The sequence below is a fragment of the Salvelinus fontinalis genome, chromosome 28 (genome assembly GCF_029448725.1).
Source record: "Salvelinus fontinalis isolate EN_2023a chromosome 28, ASM2944872v1, whole genome shotgun sequence".
NCBI lineage: Eukaryota > Metazoa > Chordata > Actinopteri > Salmoniformes > Salmonidae > Salvelinus > Salvelinus fontinalis.
This window is the reverse complement of record NC_074692.1, coordinates 3216465-3239019: the sequence shown is the minus strand read 5'-3', so window position 1 is coordinate 3239019 and position 22555 is coordinate 3216465. Positions and strand designations below refer to the sequence as shown.

General features: G+C 43.3%; 1 protein-coding gene across 3 annotated transcripts in view; it reads right to left on the bottom strand.

Annotated features, from left to right (window-relative positions):
- LOC129825955 (glutamate receptor ionotropic, delta-2-like) overlaps positions 1 to 22555 on the bottom strand; it is a 595589-nt gene that overhangs the window by 127922 nt on the left and 445112 nt on the right. For all 3 annotated transcript variants that reach the window (XR_008754971.1, XM_055886121.1, XM_055886122.1), the window contains exons 9-11: positions 16188 to 16289; positions 11254 to 11451; positions 5082 to 5394 (exon numbers count right to left, since the gene is read on the bottom strand). Coding sequence is in view for 2 of the 3 variants with exons in the window: in XM_055886121.1 (XP_055742096.1) it covers positions 5082 to 5394; positions 11254 to 11451; positions 16188 to 16289 (613 nt within the window). In the remaining variant the exon portion in view is untranslated. The remainder of the gene's footprint in view (positions 1 to 5081; positions 5395 to 11253; positions 11452 to 16187; positions 16290 to 22555) is intronic.

Below are 22555 nucleotides of genomic sequence, written 5' to 3'. Positions count from 1 at the left end.
TCTGTAATAATTGTCACATCTGCTCCTGCTACGCCCTCTGGTGTTCATCCGGTGTCTTCTTGATCTACAGTTACTCCCCCTGTACACTCTCTGTCTCTCTCTCTCCCTCTCTTGTGATTGTGTGGTTGGAGACAGGTGTGCTGGAGTCAGAGCAGATCCCTACCAGCTGCAACTCGTTCCATAATAAAGACCTCTACAAATACTCTACAAGTTCTGCCACTTCCACTCTGCCAGATCGTAATCTCTGCTCAGTCAGTTCATGATTCTAGCCATTTATTAGTACTGAAGATCCAGTTACTCTGCTGTGCCTGTTTCCCTGCCTGACACCGTTTATCCGCTCATTGCAGTTAATGCTCTGTCTCTGGCTCCTGTCTCCTGTTCCACATCTCACCACCCAACTACCTTGCTCTGGATTTTACTCACCACCACTACCTTGGATTCCCCTCAGGACCTGTTTACCCTGTTCTACTCAGCCAACTCCAACCTCAGTCTCCACATCTGGTTTTAATGCAACTCATCCGAGCTACCCCGGATCTGCACTCCATATCTCTCTGTGCAACAATACATATTTTGGTTCATTCATCCCTGTTTCCTTATCTGAGTCTGCTCTTTTGGGTCCTCCTGTGTCGCGCCGCATAACAATAATAGTATGGGAATAAGTGGTTTCTTGCATCAAACAGTACAACATGTTCAGTCACATCCTTGTCTGAAGGACAAGTAGATAAACAGGTTAATGTCAAGCCCAGCATGATTTCTTTTCCAAAAGTTTAAACACCACACATTGGCTGCTACTGTAGGCTGAATGATAGAATCCTTCTCTCTTTCTTTCTCTCTCTCAGAGGACCTGAGCCCTAGGACCATACGTCAGGACTACCGGGCATGATGACTCCTTGCTGTCCCCAGTCCACCTGGCCTTGCTGCTGTTCCAGTTTCAACTGTTCTGCCTGCGGTTATGGAACCCCTACCTGTCCCAGACCTGCTGTTTTCAACTCTTAATGATCGGCTATGAAAAGCCAACTGACATTTATTCCTGATTATTATTTGACCATGCTTGTCATTTATGAACATTTTGAACATCTTGGACATGTTCTGTTATAATCTCCACCCGGCACAGCCAGAAGAGGACTGGCCACCCCTCATAGCCTGGATCCTCTCTAGGTTTCTTCCTAGGTTTTGGCCTTTCTAGGGAGTTTTTCCTAGCCACCGTGCTTCTACACCTGCATTGCTTGCTGTTTGGGGTTTTAGGCTGGGTTTCTGTACAGCACTTCGAGATATTAGCTGATGTACGAAGGGCTATATAAAATAAACTTGATTGAACCCCTATTTCCACAGTAGGCCAGTCTGGTAGGACTACATTATGATCGAATAGCTACAGTAGCCACTGTTTCAACAGTCAATTAAAACACGTACAGCTTCAGTGTTCACAGTAAACACGTGCCGGAAGTTGCACGAAATTTTCACAACATTCAAGTTTGTGCTCAGCCCAAAAATTGTTTTGGAGGGAACATTGCCCCTGATTACACGCAAACACAGTTCACTTTCATAGCAGCCACATACAAGCATGATCATTTTGCTCATTGTATAATTACTTCTCGCATCTTCACCTAGCATCCCTCTCTGTTTGAGCCGGGTGTTTGAGTAGTCTAAACTAGCTAGCTGCATTCGCTAGCTAAGTGAAAGAGATTTTTTTTTTTAAAGAAATGGATATTGTTCAAAACTATTGTCTTTCAACTATTGTCTTTCTCTCTATTTGAGTCAACTACTCACCACATTTTATTAACTGCAATGCTAGCTAGCTGTAGCTTATGCTTTCAGTACTAGATTCATTCTCTGATCCTTTGATTGGGTGGCCAACATCTCAGTTCATGCTGCAAGAGCTGATAGGTTGGAGGATGTCCTCGGGAAGTTGTCATAATTACTGCGTAAGTCTATGGAAGAGGGTGAGAGCCATGAGCATCATAGGTTTTGTATTGAAGTCCATGTACCCAGAGGAGGACGGAAACTAGCTGTCCTCCAGCTACACCATGGTGCAACCCTACAGAGTGCTGTTGAGGCTACTGTAGACCTTCATTGCGAAACAGTGTGTTTAAATCAATGATTTGGTAACGTGAATATATTTAGTATCGTTTTTTCTAAAAATTATATTTTTTTTAATGGTTCACATTTAAAAAAAAGAAAATTCACTGAGGAGGATGGTCCTCCTTTTCTTCCTCTGAGGAGCCTCCACTGATTGGCATTAAATGTCATTAACCAATCACATTCCTCCTTTAGGATTGCACATTCAGCAAATCACCAGCAGAGGGAGTTCCCATTGAATACATTTAACATTCAGTGTGTTGGTGGTGCTCATAAAATGAATTAGAACTTCAGAATTAGCAGAGAGCCCACTCTTGAAATTGGATGTACTTGTAGAGTATATTGTTCCCAACAAAATGTCTTAAAATTTTAAAAAAATCAAAAAGGGTAGTTTTGAGATATTCATATTAATACTTTTAATGTTCATGTGAAACAATGTGTTTCTGAATCTACACATACTCCATATGTTAGTGCACACTAAAAGGACTATAATGACACCAATATGTTGTCTGTATCATGTACGGTTCACAGATAATAGAGTCTTACAGGAGGCATGCATACTCCTCCTATAGGGAGGAGGTCAGAGACCTGGCCCGGTGGTGCCAGAATAACAACCTAACCCTCAACGGACTACAGGAAAAGGAGGACCGAGCACACCCCCCTTTCTCACCGACGGGGCTGTAGTGGAGCAGGTTGAGAGCTTCAAGTTCCTTGGTGTCCACATCACCAACAAACTAGAATGGTCCAAACACACCAAGACAGTCGTGAAGAGGGCACGACAAAGCCTATTCCCCCTCAGGAAACTAAAAAGATTTGGCATGGGTTCTACAGCTGCAACACGGCAATTGCTCGTCCTCCGACCGCAAGGCACTACAGAGGGTAATGCGTACGGCCCAGTACATCACTGGGGCCAAGCTGCCTGCCATCCAGGACCTCTACACCAGGCAGTGTCAGAGGAAGGCCCTAGAAATTGTCAAAGACCCTAGTCACCCCAGTCATAGACAGTTCTCTCTACTACCGCATGGCAAGCGGTACCGGAGTGTCAAGTCTAGGACAAAAAGGCTTCTCAACAGTTTTTACCCCAAAGCCATAAGACTCCTGAACAGGTACTCAAATGGCTACCCGGACTATTTGCATTGTGTGCCGCCCCCCAACCCTTATTTTACGCTGCTGCTACTCTCTGTTTATCATATATGCATAGTCAATTTAACTATACATTCATGTACATACAACCTCAATTGGCCTGACCAACCATTGCCCCCGCACATTGGCTAACCGGGCTATCTGCATTGTGTCCCGCCACCCGCCACCCGCCAACCCCTCTTTTACGCTACTGCTACTCTCTGTTCATCATATATGCATAGTCACTTTAACCATATCTACATGTACATACTACCTCAATCAGCCTGACTAACCAGTGCCCGTATATAGCCTCACCACTGTTATTTTTCACTGTCTTTTTTACAGTTGTTTTTATTTCTTTACTTACCTATTGCTCACCTAATACCTTTTTGCACTGTTGGTTAGATTTGATTTGATACTGTAGGTCTGAAAAGTTAAAAAGCATGTCAAGCATCCTTTCTCTCAATGAAGTTTATATGAGAGAATTGCCAGAACAATCTGAGATACTTAAAATATTTTTTCGCTCCTGCTGGTGTGGAATCGCCCATCTTCAGACTCTATCTGGGATGTTGTTGTGTACTGAGGACCTCCAAATCAATTCACCCCTGAGGACAATGCCTGAGTCCCAAAATGACAAATTCTTCCTTATATACTGCACACATTTTGACCAGAGCCCTATGAGCCCTGGTCAAAAGTAGTGCACTAAATACTGTATATAGGGAGTAGGGTGTTATTTGGGATGTGTCAGGATACTGAAGAGGTTTGGGACACAGTATTTCAATAACAGTATCCCCTCCAGCATGGTGTGTGTGTGTGTGTCCGTGTGTAATCCTGTGTGTGTTTATCTTTGTGTCTGTGTGTCTCTATGGCCGCGTTTACACAGGCAGTCCATTTATGATCTTTTTCCCACTAGTTGGTCTTTGACCAATCACATCAGATCTTTTCACATCAAATCTTTATCGGAGATGATCGGATTTGTCAATAGGGGGAAAAAATATCAGAGTTGTACTGCCTGTGTAAACGCGGCCTGTGTGTGTATTTAGGCATGAACTGTTCAAGAGCCTTGGGATGTTGATGTCTATTCAACGCATAATCAGCCAAAATTGGCCAAGGCGTCAAAGGCTCTCCTGCATCAAGCTCTTGCAGTCTGCCTCGTTGTTGATACTGAGGTGAAAATTGGTTTACTAATAATTTGATAATGACTAGATGACTAAAGTGTAATTACAACTAAAATAAGATCGATTGTGAATAAATGGGAACAATTAACATTTATCACTATCATCATTACCGACATTAGTAAAACGTAGATTGAGAATCTGCTTGTTTTGCTGTGAGCTCGTCGGCGGCTCATCCAAAATAAAAATATTCCACCAACGCTAAAATCATTCCCAGAATTTGCATAATTAATGTGGCCCAAAATGTACTACTCTGAGTCCTTGAGCATAATAACAAATACTAATGGTACTCTGAAGAAAAAAAACTCACACACATCTCTCTTAGTCAGTGCCATTATCGCTCTCTGCTTTTTCTTTGCTTTCTTCCCTTCTCCTATTTCCCCTAAGCTCCCCTTCACCCTCTTTTCCTCAAATCCAGAGAAATGGATTTCAGCCTGACCTTTGAAAGAACGCTGAAAGACAACCGTCACCATGTTTTTGTCTCTGGTTCCCTCATCCAACACTTCTCTCTCTCTCTCTTCTCCTACCTATTTCACTTTCTCTCTCTTTCCTTTCAACTTAAACCCATCCCCTTGCAATACTCACCATTTTTTTTAAACAACAATGAAACTATCAAAAACAAGGATAGTAAAGGGTACATAATACACACCAGGTGATGAAAATACATTTCTAAAGAAAACAAAAGTATACCAACAAAAAATAACTCACCCTGCTGGACGAATGATCCGTAGACAAACCACATGGAGTTGTAGAGGGTGGTGGAGGAGACGGAGCCCATGGGCAGGCGCGGCGGGTTGAGCCAGTTGAGCAGGTAGACCAGTATGCCCACCAGTAGCACCGTGCCCGCGATGCATGCCCATAGCGACAGGTCAAAGGGCGCCAGGCAGGCGAACATGTCCACGGTGCGTTCAGCCTTCCTGAGCAGCACGCCCACCGAGTAATCCATGTAGCGCGTGGTAAAGTCCACCACACTTTCCCGCTCTGGTGTGATGGTGAGAGCCGAGAGACCCATGTCAGCACGCTGGAAAACAAACACACGCATGGACACACACACGCAAATGCACGCACACACAAACACAGATTCATTAATGCCAAGATTCAAGGTGTATGGAATTCAAGACAATTAGTGGGATTCTGTGAACACACATATCAGAAATCACTGCATCCAATAGGTTCCGTGGTAAGGCGGAGGGGTACGAGAAATGAAACTTTGCTTGGAGTTCTGTTTTTAGACATTCATTTAACTCATGCATACATCAATAGAACCACATCTGCTTTCTGCCATGGCTATTCTGTCGCTGCTGCTGATAACAGTCCTCCTCTCCCTTCTTTTGTCAAAACAGGCACATAACGACTCCACGCTCGCTATCTGACACGCTTAATACTCACACACGTCTCAGACGAGATAGATAGGGGAAAAGACAATAGCATGTTAATTACCTAGATATTGCATCGGTACATTGAGGGATGGCCATTTTCTGTGTGACCGTCTATTGTGTTGATGCGAAGCAGAGGTTATGGAGATTAATATGGCTGTGAGTCATAGTGTGAGCATAGGAGGAGTTCAGTCATCTTCAAGAAACTGTTTTTAGGAAGAGACCGGAGGATGAGGGTACCTCGATAGGTCATTAAGCCACCAAGCCAATCAGAGAGCCTGAATTAGAATGCACACGTTGGTCCACTGAAAACTGTTCAAACCTGTCAAGGTTACACACGATATACGTGTGTGTGTGTGTGGGGGGGGGGGGGGGGGGGGAGTTATGCAGGCCAGGGTCAGCTATAAACCCACTAAGGCTAATTTAATTTCCTCCCACATGTTGTGTCTCATTATTGTACAAAACATAAAGAACACAGGCTCTTTCCATTATATAGACTCACCAGGTGAATCAAGGTGAAAGATATGATCACTTATTGATGTCACTTGTTAAATCAACTTCGATCAGTGTAGATGAAGGGGAGGAGACGGGTTAAAATAGGATTTTTAAGCCTTGAGGCAATTGAGACTTTGATTAGGTATGCGTGCCATTCAGAGGGTGAATGGGCAAGACAAAATAGTAAAGTGCCTTTGAACGGGGGTATGGTAGTATGTGCCAGGCGCACCGGTTGGACTGTGTCAAGAACTGCAACGCTGCTGGGGCTTTCACGCTCAACAGTATCCCATGTGTATCAAGAATGGTCCACCACCCAAAGGACATCCAGCCAACTTGACACAATCATGTGACGCATTGGAGTCAACATGGGCCGACACATGAGGCTGTTCTGAGGGCAAAAGGTTCTGAGGACAAAAGGAGGTGTAACTCAATATTAGGAAGATTTTTCCTATATAGTGCACCACTTTTGACCAGGGACCATAGGACTCTGGTCAAAAATAGAGCACTAAATAGGGAATTGGGTGCCACCTGGGACACACCCTATGACTAATATAAGAACAGAGTACTAGTTCCCCTTCGCTCTGCTTTTATTCAATATCAGGGGTTAAATAGCTCCTACCAGCTGACATCAGGTGTATGACACACAAACTGTGTGAGAATCTGAATGCCTCCACATCTAAATGGTGCCGACCAGTTTCAGCGTGGGTTATTCCGAACCGAACTAGCACTGTACACACATCTGCTTTGCATCCCAAATTGCAACCTATTCTCTTTATGGTAGACTACTTTAAATGAAAGGTGGTGCAGGATAAAAGGGAATTGGGTGCCATTTGGAATGCCCTCCTGGTTATAGCTCCAGAACTAGCACTAGCAAATGAGTTTAATGAGGAAAAAAGAGTGATAGTTCCCACACGGGGTAAGAAGAGCTGATGTTATTGTACCACACACACACACACAATCAGTTGACTTAATTAGCTCATTTCACGGTCTGGTAAGGAAACAACATGCTTAAACAGGCAGAAATGGTCATTTACTGTACGCAGCACATGAAAAATATGAGGACCCAAGTGTGTTCCCAGCATGCTTTTGGGGTGTGGGGCGACACCAGTGAGTGTGTTGGTGGTGGAAGAACCAACACCCTGGCTATGTCCCAATGATCTCTTCTTCCTCCCAAAATGTGCACTTGTTCACTTCCCTTCACTGATTTGAAGGAAATGACTGGTGTAAGAAATATGGTGGAAACTCTCACTAGCCCAAGCCTCCATCAATCCAAATGCTTTTGTTTATGTGGGAAGTAGTGAACGAGTGCACACTTCAGGTGAAATGAGAGATTACTGGGATGCACTCCCATTGGTCACTCAGTGTGCACTAATAGGAAAGCTTGTGTGTAGCCACAAAGCTGACTGGAGATCAATTGATCTTTGACCTTACAGCTGTGTGTTTAAGTTATTGAAATTTTTCTTGCACAGATCTAAATGTGTTGCAAGACACATTCCTAATGAACTTGATCCACTTAAAAAAAAAGAGTTACTACAATCATCATCATTTAACCTGGATATTTTCATGAAACACGGATTGGAACTTAACTAAACAACAACGTTCAATAGACGGTTCACCAAAACTACAAAATGACCTAATGGATTCCTTAACCTGTAAGCCGTCTATGGACGGAGTCAGATTTGATCCACAAAACCAATAACGCGCTAAGGAAACCAATATACAAATTTTGTCATTTGAGTGAACGGTCACTTTAAAATGATTGAAACTCCTGTTGTAGTGTTTCAATGTAATGCAACATCAGTGGGAGGTTCATGTGAATTGTCTGTTTATGACTTTTAGGACTCTTCATGACATGTCAATATACTATGTCAATAATGTTTACGATGTACGGTAGGTAACCAGTATTGTGTGTGTTTACAGGCAGACATCTTTAAATTCCCACTGCACTGTCATTGTATTCAGGCCATTGTGCACAGGATGAGCATGGGCATTCTGTGTGCTTTGGAACACACAAGGTCAAGGTCAAGGTCAAGGGAAAAACACTATTCATAGGAAGCATTCAGACACATCAAAGAATGAGCATACGCAAAACAAAACAAAATATTCAAGAAAAAATTATTCTAGAAAATCCATTCCTGATAAGAAATAATATCACACAAACAAAAGATAACTATTGTAAAATATACTGTGTCTGTAAAATGTATATAATATGTATGAGCTGGAAGTAGAAGCCTAAGTGTTGTTGTTCATTAGTTCACTCCAATTAGGGGAGTGGTTGTTCGGGTCCGGGGAAGATAATAAAGGAAAATGTACAGTACCAGTCAAAAGTTTGGACACACCTACTCAATCAAAAAAAATTTAAACTATTTTGTACATTGTAGAATAATAGTGAAGACATCAAAACTATGAAATAACACATATGGAATCATGTAGTAACCCTGTACATTGAAATTTTTCAAAGTACAGTAGCCACCCTTCGCCTTGATGTTGTCTTCGCACACTCTTGGCATTCTCTCAACCAGCTTCATGAAATAGTCACCTGGAATGCATTTCAATTAACAATGCGTTTAAGATAATCAGTTGTGTTGTGACAAGGTAGGGGTGGTATACAGAAGAAAGCCCTATTTGGTAAAAGACCAGGTCCATATTATGGTAAGAACAGCTCAAATAAACAAACAGAAACTGTCCATCATTACTGTGAGACATGAAGGTCAGTCAATCCGGAACATTTCAAGAACTTTGAACATTTCTTGAAACATTGAACGTTTCTTCAAGTGCAGTCGCAAAAACCATCAAACGCTATGATGAAACTGGCTCTCATGAGGACCGTCACAGGAGAAGACCCAGAGTTACTTCTACTGCAGAGGATAAGTTCATTAGAGTTACGAGCCTCAGAAGTTGCAGGCCAAATAAATGCTTCACAGAGTTAAAAAAACAGACACATCTCAACATCAACTGTTCAGAGGAGACTGCGTGAATCAGGCCTTCATGGTCGAATTGCTGCAAAGAAACCACTACTAAAGGACACCAATAATAAGAAGAGACTTGCTTGGGCCAAGAAACACGAGCAATGGACATTAGAATGGTGGAAATCTTTCCTTTGGTCTGATGAGTCCAAATGTGAGATTTCTGGTTCCAACAGCTCTGTCTTTGTGAGACGCAGAGTAGGTGAACAGATTATCTCTGCATGTGTGGTTCCCACTATGAAGCATGGAGGAGGAGGTGGGATGGTGTGGTGACACTGTCAGTGATTTGTTTTAAATTCAAGGCACACTTAACCAGCATGGCAACCACAGCATTCTGCAGCGATACGCCATCCCATCTGGTTTGAGCTTAATGGGACTATTGTTTTTCAACAGGACAATGACCCAACACACCTCCAGGCTGTGTAAGGGCTATTTGACCAAGAAGGAGAGAGATGGAGTGATGCATCAGATGACCTGGCCTCCACAATCACCCAACCTCAACCCAATTGAGATGGTTTGGGATGAGTTGGACCGCAGAGTGGAGGAAAAGCAGCCAACAACTGCTTAGCATATGTGGGAACCCCATCAAGACTGTTGGATAATTCCTGGTGAAGCTGGTTGAGAGAATGTCAAGAGTGTACAAAGCTGTCATCAAGTCAAGGGGTGGCTACTTTGAAGAATCTAAAATATGAAAAATATATTTTTATTTGTTTAACACTTTTTTGGTTACTACATGATTCCATATGTGTTATTTCATAACGTTGATGTCGTCACCATTATTCTACCATGTAGAAAATAGTGTAAAGAAAGAAAAACCCTTGAATGAGTAGGTGTCCAAACTCTTGACTGGTACTGTATATAAAATATATATTTTGTATATATTTACAAAAATATATATATGGGGGATTGGAAATTTCATTGATGGAAACCACAATCTTTCTGCAATATTGAAGCTGATCTACCCCCTAAAGATATATATTTTAAAATTATAATAATAATAATATCCTTGAAGAATGAATAACAATGTATCTATATCCTCTGTATCATTCCAGACAACCTTTGTGAACCTATATTTAACTAGGCAAGTTAGTCAAATTATAATTTACAATGACGGCCTACCCTGGCCAAACCCGGGCGACGCTGGGCCAATTGTGCGCCACCCTATGGGACTCCCAATCACAGCCAGATGTGATACAGCCTGGATTCGAACTGGGGCCTGACACCTCTTGCATTGAGATGCAGTGTCTTAGACCGCTGCACCACTCGGGAGCCCAATAAAAAACACAATATGCCTAAAGGAATAGAGGCAAAGGTAATACGCCAAAAATTATATCCATTTTTTTCCCCTTTGGCCTGTGTTTGTGGTCTGGAAGATAAACTCTAAGTCTTACGCACAGGCATATTCCCAGAAGCGCTCATTTAAGGAAGAAAATTGGAAGCGGCAGTGTTGGAATCAGTGTGGAATGGCATTGGGAATCAAAAAGAGTCGGAAAAAGGCAAAACAGCTTTGCCTTTTCGTTTGTCTGGCTGTTGGACAGACTCTTATTCCACTATTGGCCCTGGCAGGGCGAATAGCTAACAACACTGTGGATAGAAACTATGTAAACTCTAAAAGAATAAGCCAGTTTACCAAGCCAGTGATTCCTAATCGCTGCATGTTTGTAATTGCTTTCCTCTGATAAGAGATTATAGAGCGTTGTGTACGGATGAGTTTATTACGTTTTATATACACTGCTCTTCCTCCTCGTAAAGTAAACCGCTTTTGGTTGAGGTGATGAAGGTGGATAGATGGATAGATGGATTGATGGAGGAGGGTTTCCCGCAAGGAAGGTTTTGTACATTGATGAACAGACAATTTTTTTTTTAATAGCTCTGAAATCATATTCATCCCAATAAACTGGGATTATTCTGAGGATTATTCTACGTGCTATTGTGAGTTCATTCCTTTTTGGACATAGCATTGCAGCACATAGGGCTCTGGTCAAAAGTAGTGCACTATATAGGGAGTAGGCTGCCATTTGGGACAGAGCCACAGTCTCTCACCTTGGCAACCAACTCTCCGATTAGTCCGTTCCAGACCCCGTCAGCCTGTTGGCTCCCATACTTATGGTCAGGGGCCACGTAGATCTCGTACTTGAAGCCCAGGTAGTTGGAGAGAGCATCCAGCACGTCGATGGAATAGCCTTGGTACTTCTTAGGCTTCCCAAGGACATTCTCTGACACCATCACAAAGGGCTCCTCCTGCAGTTGACAAAGTCAAAGAATGTATAATTGTTACACTTCCATCGGCCATCACTGTACCACAGGTTTTCCTGTGTATCCACCACATCTGTCCTTTATCACAATCCCTTCATGGATCTATGCTTCTTCAGTTAACGTATTCAATCCTGCTGTGTTTTCCCTCAATGTCACTAAGCTGGTGCAATAATACTAGAGGTCAACGGCATTGTTTTACACACACCAAACAGAGAGTAACATTACCGAGAGATAGCGAAAGAGAGAGAGAGAGAAAGAGAGAAAGGATGAGAGTCAGAGAGAGAGAGAGAGAGAGAGAGAGAGGTGAGAAATAAAGAGAGAGAGAAATATGACCACACTCCACTTTCCACCTTAATTGTCATGGACTATCCTGCACAGTGTCTCGACTATCTGCCGAAACGCAGAAACAGTAGCCCTTTCTCTTCCTGTCTTCCATTCTCTTTAATAAATCCCTATTGATAACTGAAATATTTCTGGGAATATGTCAGGCAGATGTATTACCTAGGTGGTGTTATTGACTACACATGGTGTGCACATTAAGCCAGTGTTTTCGAATCCTCACTGGCCCCCGTCGCTCAATAAGCTATTAGCGGGAGCGTGGACGTGCATGCCAACTCCCACTGTAGCCATGAGGCACCATCAATCAGAGAGTGACCCTCCACACCACACACCGTGACTCTTACCTGCCTACCCCACTAGTCTGCACGCTCTATAGCCCCAACCACAACCTGACGTGTGTATGCAGTGTTGGGGAGTAGTGAAATACATGTAGTTCAACTAGTAATGTAACTTCATTTTGCAGTAGCTTGGTGGTAGTCTAACTCAATTCAAATCTAGGTAGTGTTTTCATTAGTTAATGACTTTTTTTGCTATGAAAGCGGTGTAGCTAACTACTGGTACTACACAGTACTTTTTTTTGCAAAAATAAAATATGGGTGAAGTAGGTAATCATTTGCTTTCTTTTTCGGCATCAGGTCTGCCTAATTCTCACTTCAAACGAAGTTTGTGTTTAATAGGCTAAATGACAAATTCTGGTTAACATGCAGATGTAGGATCTTAATTTGATCACCGTGTTGCAGGGGAACTTTCTCGGCAGTGAGAAAATGATTCTGTAATAAGGTGTGAAACATTACACATGTACCTCTGTGACAGTATGTTTTCTACCTTATTACAGTAGGATGTGCACTACACGAATGTGAGACTGTGCGTGTTTGTGTGTGTGTGTGTGTGTGTGTGTGTGTGTGTGTGTGTGTGAGATTTAATGTGTGTCTGAGTCCATGAGTTTACGCACTAAGCACTTTTGAAATCAAAGGCATTGCTGTGTGTGTGTGTGTGTGTGTGTGTGTGTGTGTGTGTGTGTACATGTGCATGCATGTTTGCATACATGCTTGTGTGTCTACAATATATATAGTACTTGTTTGGACAGTGTTGTTGTGTGGGTACCAGGGTTGGGATCAATTCCACTTGAATTCCAGTCAATTCAGGAAATGCACTGAAATTCCAATTCTCTCCCATTTACATTTGAGTAATTTAGCAGACGCTCTTATCCAGAGTGACACAGTTAAGTACACTCATTTTAAGATAGCAACCACATATCACAGTCATAGTAAGTACATTTTTTTCTCAATAAAGTAGCAATCCGAAATGTCAGAGCTAGTAAGGGGGTGTGCAAGTGTTAGTTCACAAAATGTTTTTTTTTGGGGGGGGGTCGGCGAGGTGCTGTTGGATTATTATATTTTTGAAGAGGTAGGGTTTCAGATACTTTTTCAGAAGCTGGTTCCACCAATGGTGTGCCAGGACAATGAGGAACATTTGGAATTGGGTTCACTTTCTGAAATGATTGGAATTTAAATGGAATGACCCCAACTCCGGTGGGTACATGTGTGTACACAGTCAAAGTGCATGATGTGTGTGGCTCTGAACTGGAGGGAAGGTCTTTGTACACTAAGTGTACATAACACATGACTGCGTCCCAAATGGCATCCTATTCCCTATTTAGTGCACTACTTTTGACGAGACCACAGCACACTCCATAGAGAATAGGGTGACATTTGGGACACAACCACAAAGTTCTTCACTTTGACACTGGTTGTCCAGCTTGGGGCCTATCAGATCTTGCATCTCTATAGAATCTCTACAGCCACAACAGTCTCACTGCCATCAGACTGCCATCAACCACACAGTGCACATATTAATGGCACCAGCACAGTCCCTCATTCAGACCCGAGGGGCTCAGCAAAGTCGTATAGAGAGCCCACATCCCCTGACCCTGGCCTGTACTCCCTGCACTGCGGCTTCTGCTCTGCCTGATGGGGGTCATGGGGGTGTGGAACACTCTCTCTCTGAACTACAGCTCCCGAGTAAGGCCTGGGGACTCCATTGCTCATTAGCCACCAGGAGAGAGGGAGGCATCCTCTCGGCCTGCAGGTTTTATTGACTGAAGTCCGTCTCCCCTAACATATGCCTTGTTTGCAAGGCAAACACCCCCCCACTCCCCATACCCCTTTCTATAGACATACACCCTCATATCTTAAGTAACATTTGAGCTGGAAATGGCAATTTTCCACTCAAATAGATCATCGCTAAAAAGGCCTCTATGCGAAGGCAGTAAATCAATGGGTGACTGGTGTGGCCCTGTGCTTTAAATAACACTTTACAGGTTGTTACTGCTGTTATTATTCCACAGTCTCTGAGCAGAGAGAGTAGAGCTGGAGATTATGTCAGGCCAGGGAGGGATACAGCTTGCCTGGGTTGATGGGCCGTTAGGTGCCACTCGCTCTGTGCCATTCACAATACACTGCTAATCCCTGTGGTTCACTACCATGGAGAACAGTTTATATCCACATAGTATGGATTTTAGGAGAGCACAAGGCCTCATGGAGTAGTGGAGGCTCCCTTTCAGGTTACCCTGCTCTCCCCCTTGCACGTAAACAGTCAATACAGTCCTCATCAAATCAATTGGTCACCAACAGGATTTATTGGGAGTGTTGCTAATGGGATCTAATTGGCACTTAATTAGCCAATGAGCAGATCGATCGAACATGATAAGTTGATTGGTTGAAATAAAAACATATATTTACAGATGGCAGTGGCGGGGAGGGGGGGGGGGGGGGGTCATTGGGTATAATCCCACCGGTCATTTGGTATAAACCGACCGGTCATCTGTCAACATACTGACATTGAACATCAATGGATCATTTTTTTTAAAGGTCAACATAAACATTTAACCAGATTTCAACCACAACTTAAGGACAGGATTCAAGGGTTGGCTTATTACAGCTAAATATCAATCAAATATAGACTTTATGTTACTTTAGGTTTTTGTCCGGGTGGCTCTCAGGGCATCACAAAGCACAGAAAACAGAGGACATAAAAAAACCTTAAGGCATGACCGCAATGCTCAGTCTGCTTCATAGAGCTCGGTCTACAGATCAGGACGCCCTAACATTCTGTAGCCACACACCCTTCAAAAAGGTACCCTATCTTTCCATACACTACCTCTCATATATACAGCGGTAGTCCATTCACACTACTCTAGACATTTCACACTAATTCTCACTGGCGGATGTCAGTCATACAGGTCTAGGGAATGAGAGGGACCAAGAGAGAGAGAGGGAGTGTGTGTGTGAGAGAGAGAGAGAGAGAGAGAGACACACACACACACACACACACACACAAACACATACACACACACAGAAGGATTGAGACCGAGGAGAAAGGGAGAGGGAGCAAGAACGAGGCAGTAGAATAAATACTCTAGTGGTCTCCACCACCATCTGTGGCTTGTCAGTGTGAGTACTGCAGCCTTTCCCCTTGTGCCTCTGGGAAAACACACACGCGCATACACACACACACACACACCACCCCATTCCACCCTTTTCCTCCACACCGTTTCTAAGAAAATAGATCATGTTCAGAAACGTACTCAAATGTTCTCTTTGAAGGGATGAAAATCTGGAAGGAAAAAAAAGACGGAGAGCCACAAAGTCGTAGTATCATCTCTTTCTTCTCCCCAGACTTCAAAGCTGGATTATGAAGAATTTAAAGTTCTGAATCTTTAAAGCACTCAAGAGACTCAAATCAGTGCTGGAGGCGAGATAGCGAGACTCAAATCTCAATATAATGGAGCTCCATGGTGTCAATTCATCCTCCTGAAATCGCTTTTAATGAAGTGCCCGTTCACTTACGGCCTGTGGAAAGACACCCTGACTTAAATCTGGGAGTGTTGAGCAGGAATACAAGTGATATCTTTATGATGCCAGGTCTATCAAACAGCACTATACAGGCTCATGGCGTATACAGACTTGGTGACATTTCCCATAGAGATAGATAGAGGAGTCATCTTTGTATCTGTGCCATTGTAGCGTCTGTGACAGCATGGGCAGTGCCACAATTTCAATTTTCTTCTTCATGATTAGCTGATTCCACCTGATGACCCGGGTAAGACATGACTCCAACAGGGTCACCAGGAGGGATTAGCCAATGAAGTTGGAAGTCCCACTCAGCTAACTACATAAAATGAGTGGATGCCCTCAATGACACTGTCCGTGCTAATACGTACTTTTGGCCATTCTCTATGCATTTTTCCTAGGTACAGATCTAGGGTCAGCTTCCCCTCCCCAATCCTAACCTTAATTCTGATTGGGGAAAATGCTAGACTGACCTACGATCAGTGTCTAGGGGCAACCTCACCCAACTCCGATACAGACAACAGTACTCACCAACACAGTGACCACGCGCAGAACCACACCTCTCATGTTGTTTTCCAACTTCCTGTCAGTTAGTGTTCCATTGATGCCATGCACTGGGTCCCAGGTGGCCAGCTGGAAGACAAGCAGGAAGTACAGTTTATAAGTGACATGTGAAATGTTAGAAGGATCATACCCTTTTTTTAAATGTTTGCCTAAAATGACATACCCAAATTTAACTGCCTGTAGTTCAGGACCTGAAGCAGGGATATGCATATTCTTGATACCATTTGAAAGGAAACACTTTGAAGTTTGTGGAAATGTGAAATTAATGTAGGAGAATACAACACAGATCTGGTAAAAAATAAACAAAAATAGATTTTTTTAAATAAAAAATATATATCTTTGACATGCAAGAGAAAGGCCATACTTTCAGAAAGGAGTCTAGGTGTAATTTAGAGTTTGGCAACCAGATAGCAGCAGTGTGTGTGCAAAGAGTCAGACTGATCCAGTGAATAATTACATTACTGCACAATATTTTATATCAAGTTTGTCAGGAGTTTGCCCAAATGTGCTGAATTGGTCAATTGATACATTTTCAAGTACATAACTATAAAGAACATACAAAAATGCTATGGTAATAAAACATTTAACCAGGTAAGCTAGTTGAGAACAAGTTCTCATTTACAACTGCGTCCTAGCCAAGATAAAGCAAAGCAGTGTGACACAAACAACAACACAGAGTTACACATGGAATAAACAGGGTACAGTCAATAACACAGTAGAAAAAAAGAAAGTCTATATACAGTGTGTAAATGGCGTGAGGAGGTAGGCAATAAATAGGCCATAGTAGCGAAGTAAAATTTAGCAGATTAACACTGAAGTGATAAATGAAAAAGACAACGAAAAAGGGATCGGTGGCGGCTAGTAGGCCGGTGACGACGACCGCCGAGCACCGACCGAACAGGCAGGGGAGCCAACTTCGGCGGAAGTCGTGACATCACTATTATACTTTGCATGAGTTGTTACGGGTCTCGTTACCATCCCCCCTAGACTGCCGTGCCAAAGGGATTTGTAACAACAGCAAAAAAAAAAAAGAAAGGGCTGCAAAGATGGCGGCATGGGCTTGGGCATAGAAAGAGGAGAGGCGCATTGTCAACCAGGGTTTCCTTAGCGTCCTGGGACAACTGGTGGACACTATTATCACATTACGTCCACACCCCTGATTCCCTTCTCCTGTACCAGGACTTGCACCCAGAGAAGGCAGTGTGGGCTGTTGCAGTTTTTAAGGAATATAATCTCAATCGTCATTTTTCAAGCAAGCATGCTAACTATGTGCATGTGATAATACGATTTGATTTGAGTTCCTACATTTGATCATCAAAATAGATTTGATCAAACAAAACTATGCTACATTTTATCCCTGGGACCCTCAGGATCAGAGCAAGATTACTGAATGTAAGTATATTATTTACCTTCAGAGGTGAGTTTATCAAACCAGTTGCCATGATAAAAGTGTTTTGTTGTTGTGCACTCTCCTCAAACAATAGCATGGTATTTTTTATATAGCACAAGTTAAACAATTTAAAGGCAATGCTTATTTGTGGCATTGTACAGTTAGGCTAGAGTCATCTTCAGACCGAACACAAATGTAAATATCTGTTATTTTGATAATTATTTGACACATTGATCTTACTTAATTTGAACACTTGTAGGTGACAAAGCTAAAAGGGGATTCGATATTCAGACACCTTTTTGTTACATTACAGCCTTATTCTAAAAATGATTAAATAAAACATTTTCCTCATCAGTCTGCACACAATACCCCATAATGACAAAGCGATGATTTGTAAAGGCACACACCTGTCTATATAAGGTCCCACAGTTGACAGTGCATATCGGAGCAAAAACCAAGCCAAGAGGTCGAAAGAATTGTCCGTAGAGCCCTGAGACAGGATTTTGTCGAGGCACAGATCTGGGGAAGGGTACCAAAAAAATTCTGCAGCATTGAAAGTCCCTGAGAACACAGTGGCCTCCAAGTTTGGAACCACCAAGACTCTTTCTGGAGCTGGCCACCCGGCCAAACTGATCAATTGGGGGAGAAGGGCCTTGGTCAGGGAGGTGGCCAAGAACCCGATAGTCACTCTGACATAGCTCCAGAGTTCCTCTGTGTAGATGGCAAAACCTTCCAGAAGGACAACCACTTCTGCAGCACTATACCAATGAGGCCTTTATGGTACAGTGGCCAGATGGAAGCCACTCCTCAGTAAAAGGCACATGACAGACTGTTTGGAGTTTGCCAAAAGGCACCTAAAGGACTCTCAGACCATGAGAAACAAGATTCTCTGGTCTGATGAAACCAAGATTGAACTCTTTGGCCTGAATGCCAAGGGTCACATCTGGAGGAAACGTGGCACCATTTCTATGGTAATAAGGCATGGTGGTAGCAGCATCATGCTGTGGGGATGATTTCAGCAGCAGGGACTGGGAGACTAGTCAGGATTGATGGAAAGATGAAAGGAGCAAAGTAGAGTCAGATCTCAGATTCACCTTCCAACAGGACAACGATCCTAAGCACACAGCTCTGAATGTCCTTGAGTGGCCCAGCCAGAGCCTGGACTTGACTTGAACCCGATCGAACATCTCTGGAGAGACCTGATAAAAGCTGTGCAGCAATGCTCCCCAACCAACCTGACAGAGCTTGAGAGGTTGTGCAGAAAAGAATGGGAGAAACTGCCCAAATACAGGTGTGCCAAGCTTGTAGCGTCATACCCAAGAAGACTCGTGGCTGCCAACATGTGCTTTAACAAAATACTGAGTAAAGGGTCTGAATACTTATATAAATTTGGTATTTCATTTTATTTTTTTAAAACCTGTTTTTGCTTTGTCATTATGTGGTATTGTGTGTAGATTGATGAGGAAAAAATATTTTATGAATTTTAGGATAAGGCTGTAACGTAACAAAATCTGGAAAAAGCACAAACGGCCAATTCTTGTATATTTCAACAAAAACAGCACATTCAGAACGTGATCACACCCCTTTACTTTTCCCACATTTTGTTGTGTTAGCCTGAATTTATGGATTCAATTGAGATTTTTTTGTCGCTAGTCTAAACACAATACCCCATAATGTCAAAGTGGAATCATGTTTTTAGAATTTTCCAAATTAATAAAACATTTAAATGTCTTGAGTCAATAAGTATTCAACTCCTTTGTTATGGGATGTCTAAATATGTTCAGGAGTAAAAATGTTGCTTAACAAGTCACATAATAAGTTGCATGGACAAACTCTATGTGCAATAATAGTGTTTAAGATTATTTTTGTATGGCTACCTCATCTCTGTACCCCAAACATACAATTATCAGTAAGGTCCCTCAGTCGAGCAGTGAATTTCAAACAAGGATTCAACCACAAAGACCAGGGAGGTTTTGCAATGCGTTGCAAAGAAGGGCACCTATTAGTAGATGGGTAAACATTTAAAAAAAGCAGACATTGAATATCCCTTTGAGCAAGTTATTAATTACACTTTGAATGGTGTGTCAATACATGCAGTCATTACAAAGATACACTCGTCCTTCCTAACTCAGTTGCTGAAGAGGATGGAAACCGCTCAGGGATTTCAACATGAGGCCAATGGTGACATTTAAACAGTTACAGAGTTTTAATGGCTGTGATAGGAGAGAACTGAGGATGGATCAACAACATTGTAGTTACTCCACAATACTAATCTAAATGACAGAGTGAAAAGAAGGAAGCCTGTACAGAATAATCAAATCAAAAAAAAAAGTTGATTTGTCACGTGTGCCGAATACAACAGGTGTAGGTTTTACAGTGAAATGCTTAATTACAGGCTCTAACCAATAGTGCAAAAAAGGCATTAGGTGAACAATAGGTAAGTAAAGAAATAAAACAGTAAAAAGACAGGCTACATACTGGTTAGTCAGGCTGATTGAGGTAGTATGTACATGTAGATATGGTTAAAGAGACTATGCATATATGATGGACAGAGAGTAGCAGTGGTGTAAAAGAGGGGTTTGCGGGTGGTGGGACACAATGCAGATAGTCCGGTTAGCCAATGTGCGGGAGCACTGGTTGGTCGGCCCAGTTGAGGAAGTATGTACATGAATGTATAGTTAAAGGGACTTTGCATATATGATAAACAGAGAGTGAGCAGCACCGTAAAAGAGGGGTTGGGGGGGGGGGGCACACAATGCAAATAGTCCGGGTAGCCATTTGATTACCTGTTCAGGAGTCTTATGGCTTGGGGGTAAAAACTGTCGAGAAGCCTTTTTGTCCCAGACTTGACACTCCGGTACCGCTTGCCTTGCGGTAGCAGAGAGAACAGTCTATGACTGGGGTGGCTAGGGTCTTTGACAATTTTTAGGGCCTTCCTCTGACACCGCCTGGTGTCGAGGTCCTGGATGGCAGGCAGCTTAGCCCCAGTGATGTACTGGGCCGTACGCACTACCCTCTGTAGTGCCTTGCGGTCAGAGTCTGAGCAATTGTCGTACCAGGCAGTGATGCAATCAGTCAGGATGCTCTCGATGTTGCAGCTGTAGTACCTTTTGAGGATCTGAGGACCCATGCCAAATCTTTTTAGTTTCCTGAGGGGGAATAGGCTTTGTTGTGCCCTCTTCACAACTGTCTTGGTGTGTTTGGACCATTCTAGTTTGTTTGATGGGGACACCAAGGAACTTGAAGCTCTCAACCTGCTCCACTATAGCCCCGTCGATGAGAATGGGGGTGTGCTCGGTCCTCCTTTTCTTGTAGTCCACAATCATCTCCTTAGTCTTGTTTACGTTGAGGGATAGGTTGTTATTCTGGCATTCTGGCACCACCAGGCCAGGTCTTTGACCTCCTCCCTATAGGCTGTCTCATTGTTGTCGGTGATCAGGCCTACCACTGTTGTGTCATCTGCATACTTAATAATGGTGTTGGAGTTGTGCCTGGCCATGCAGTCGTGGGAGAACAGGGAGTACAGGAGAGGACTGAGCACGCACCCCTGGAGAGCTTCAGTGTTGAGGATCAGCGTGGCAGATGTGTTGCTACCTACCCTCACCACCTGGGGGCGGCCCGTCAGGAAGTCCAGGATCCAGTTGCAGAGGGAGGTGTTTAGTCCCAGGATCCTTAGCTTAGTGATGAGCTTTGAGGATGCTATGGTGTTGAACGCTGAGCTGTAGTCAATGAATAGCATCCTCACATAAGTGTTCCTTTTGTCCAGATGGGAAAGGGCAGTGTGGAGTGCAATAGAGATTGCATCATCTGTGGGTCTGTTTGGGCGGTATGCAAATTGGAGTCGGTCTAGGGTTTCTGGGATAACGGTGTTGATGTGAGCCATTACCAACCTTTCAAAGCACTTCATGGCTACGGATGTGAGTGCTACGGGTATGTAGTCATTTAGGCAGGTTGCCTTGGTGTTCTTGGGCACAGGGCTATGGTGGTCTGCTTGAAACATGTTGGTATTACAGACTCAATCAGGGACATGTTGAAAATGTCAGTAAAGACACCTGCCAGTTGGTCAGCACATTCCTGGTTCGTTTTTTGGTAATCCGTCTGGCCCTGCAGCCAGTGTATGTTGACCTGTTTAAAGGTCTTACTCACGTCGGCTACGGAGAGGGTGATCACACAGTCGTCCGGAACAGCTGATGCTATCATGCATGCCTCAGTGTTGCTTGCCTCGAAGCGAGCATAGAAGCGATTTACCTCGTCTGGTAGGCTTGTGTCACTGGGCAGCTTGTGGCTGTGCGTCCCTTTTGTAGTCTATAATAGTTTGCAAGCCCTGCCACATAAGACGAGCGTCGGAGCCGGTGTAGTATGATTCAATCTTAGCCCTGTATTGACGCTTTGCCTGTTTGATGGTTTGTCGCAGGGCATAGCAGGATTTCTTGTAAGCTTCCGGGTTAGAGTCCTGCACCTTAAAAGAGTCCCGCACCAGCTCTACTCTTTAGCTCAGTGCGAATGTTGCCTGTAATCCATGGCTTCTGGTTGGGGTCTGTACGTACAGCCACTGTGGGGACGACGTCCTCGATGCACTTATTGATAAAGGCATTGTCTGATGTGGTGTACTCCTCAATGCCATCGGAAGAATCCCGGAACATGTTCCAGTCTGTGATAGCAAAACAGTCCTGTAGTTTAGCATCTGCTTCATCTGACCACTTTTTTATAGACTGAGTCACTGGTGCTTCCTGCTTTAATTTATTCTTGTAAGCAGGAATCAGGAGGATAGAGTTGTGGTCGGATTTACCAAATGGAGGGCGAGGGAGAGCTTTGTACGTGTCTGTGTGTGGAGTACAGGTGATCTAGAATTTGTTTCCCTCTGGTTGCACATTTAACATGTTGATAGAAATTTGGTAGAACTGATTTAAGTTTCCCTTCATTAAAGTCTCTGGCCACTAGGAGC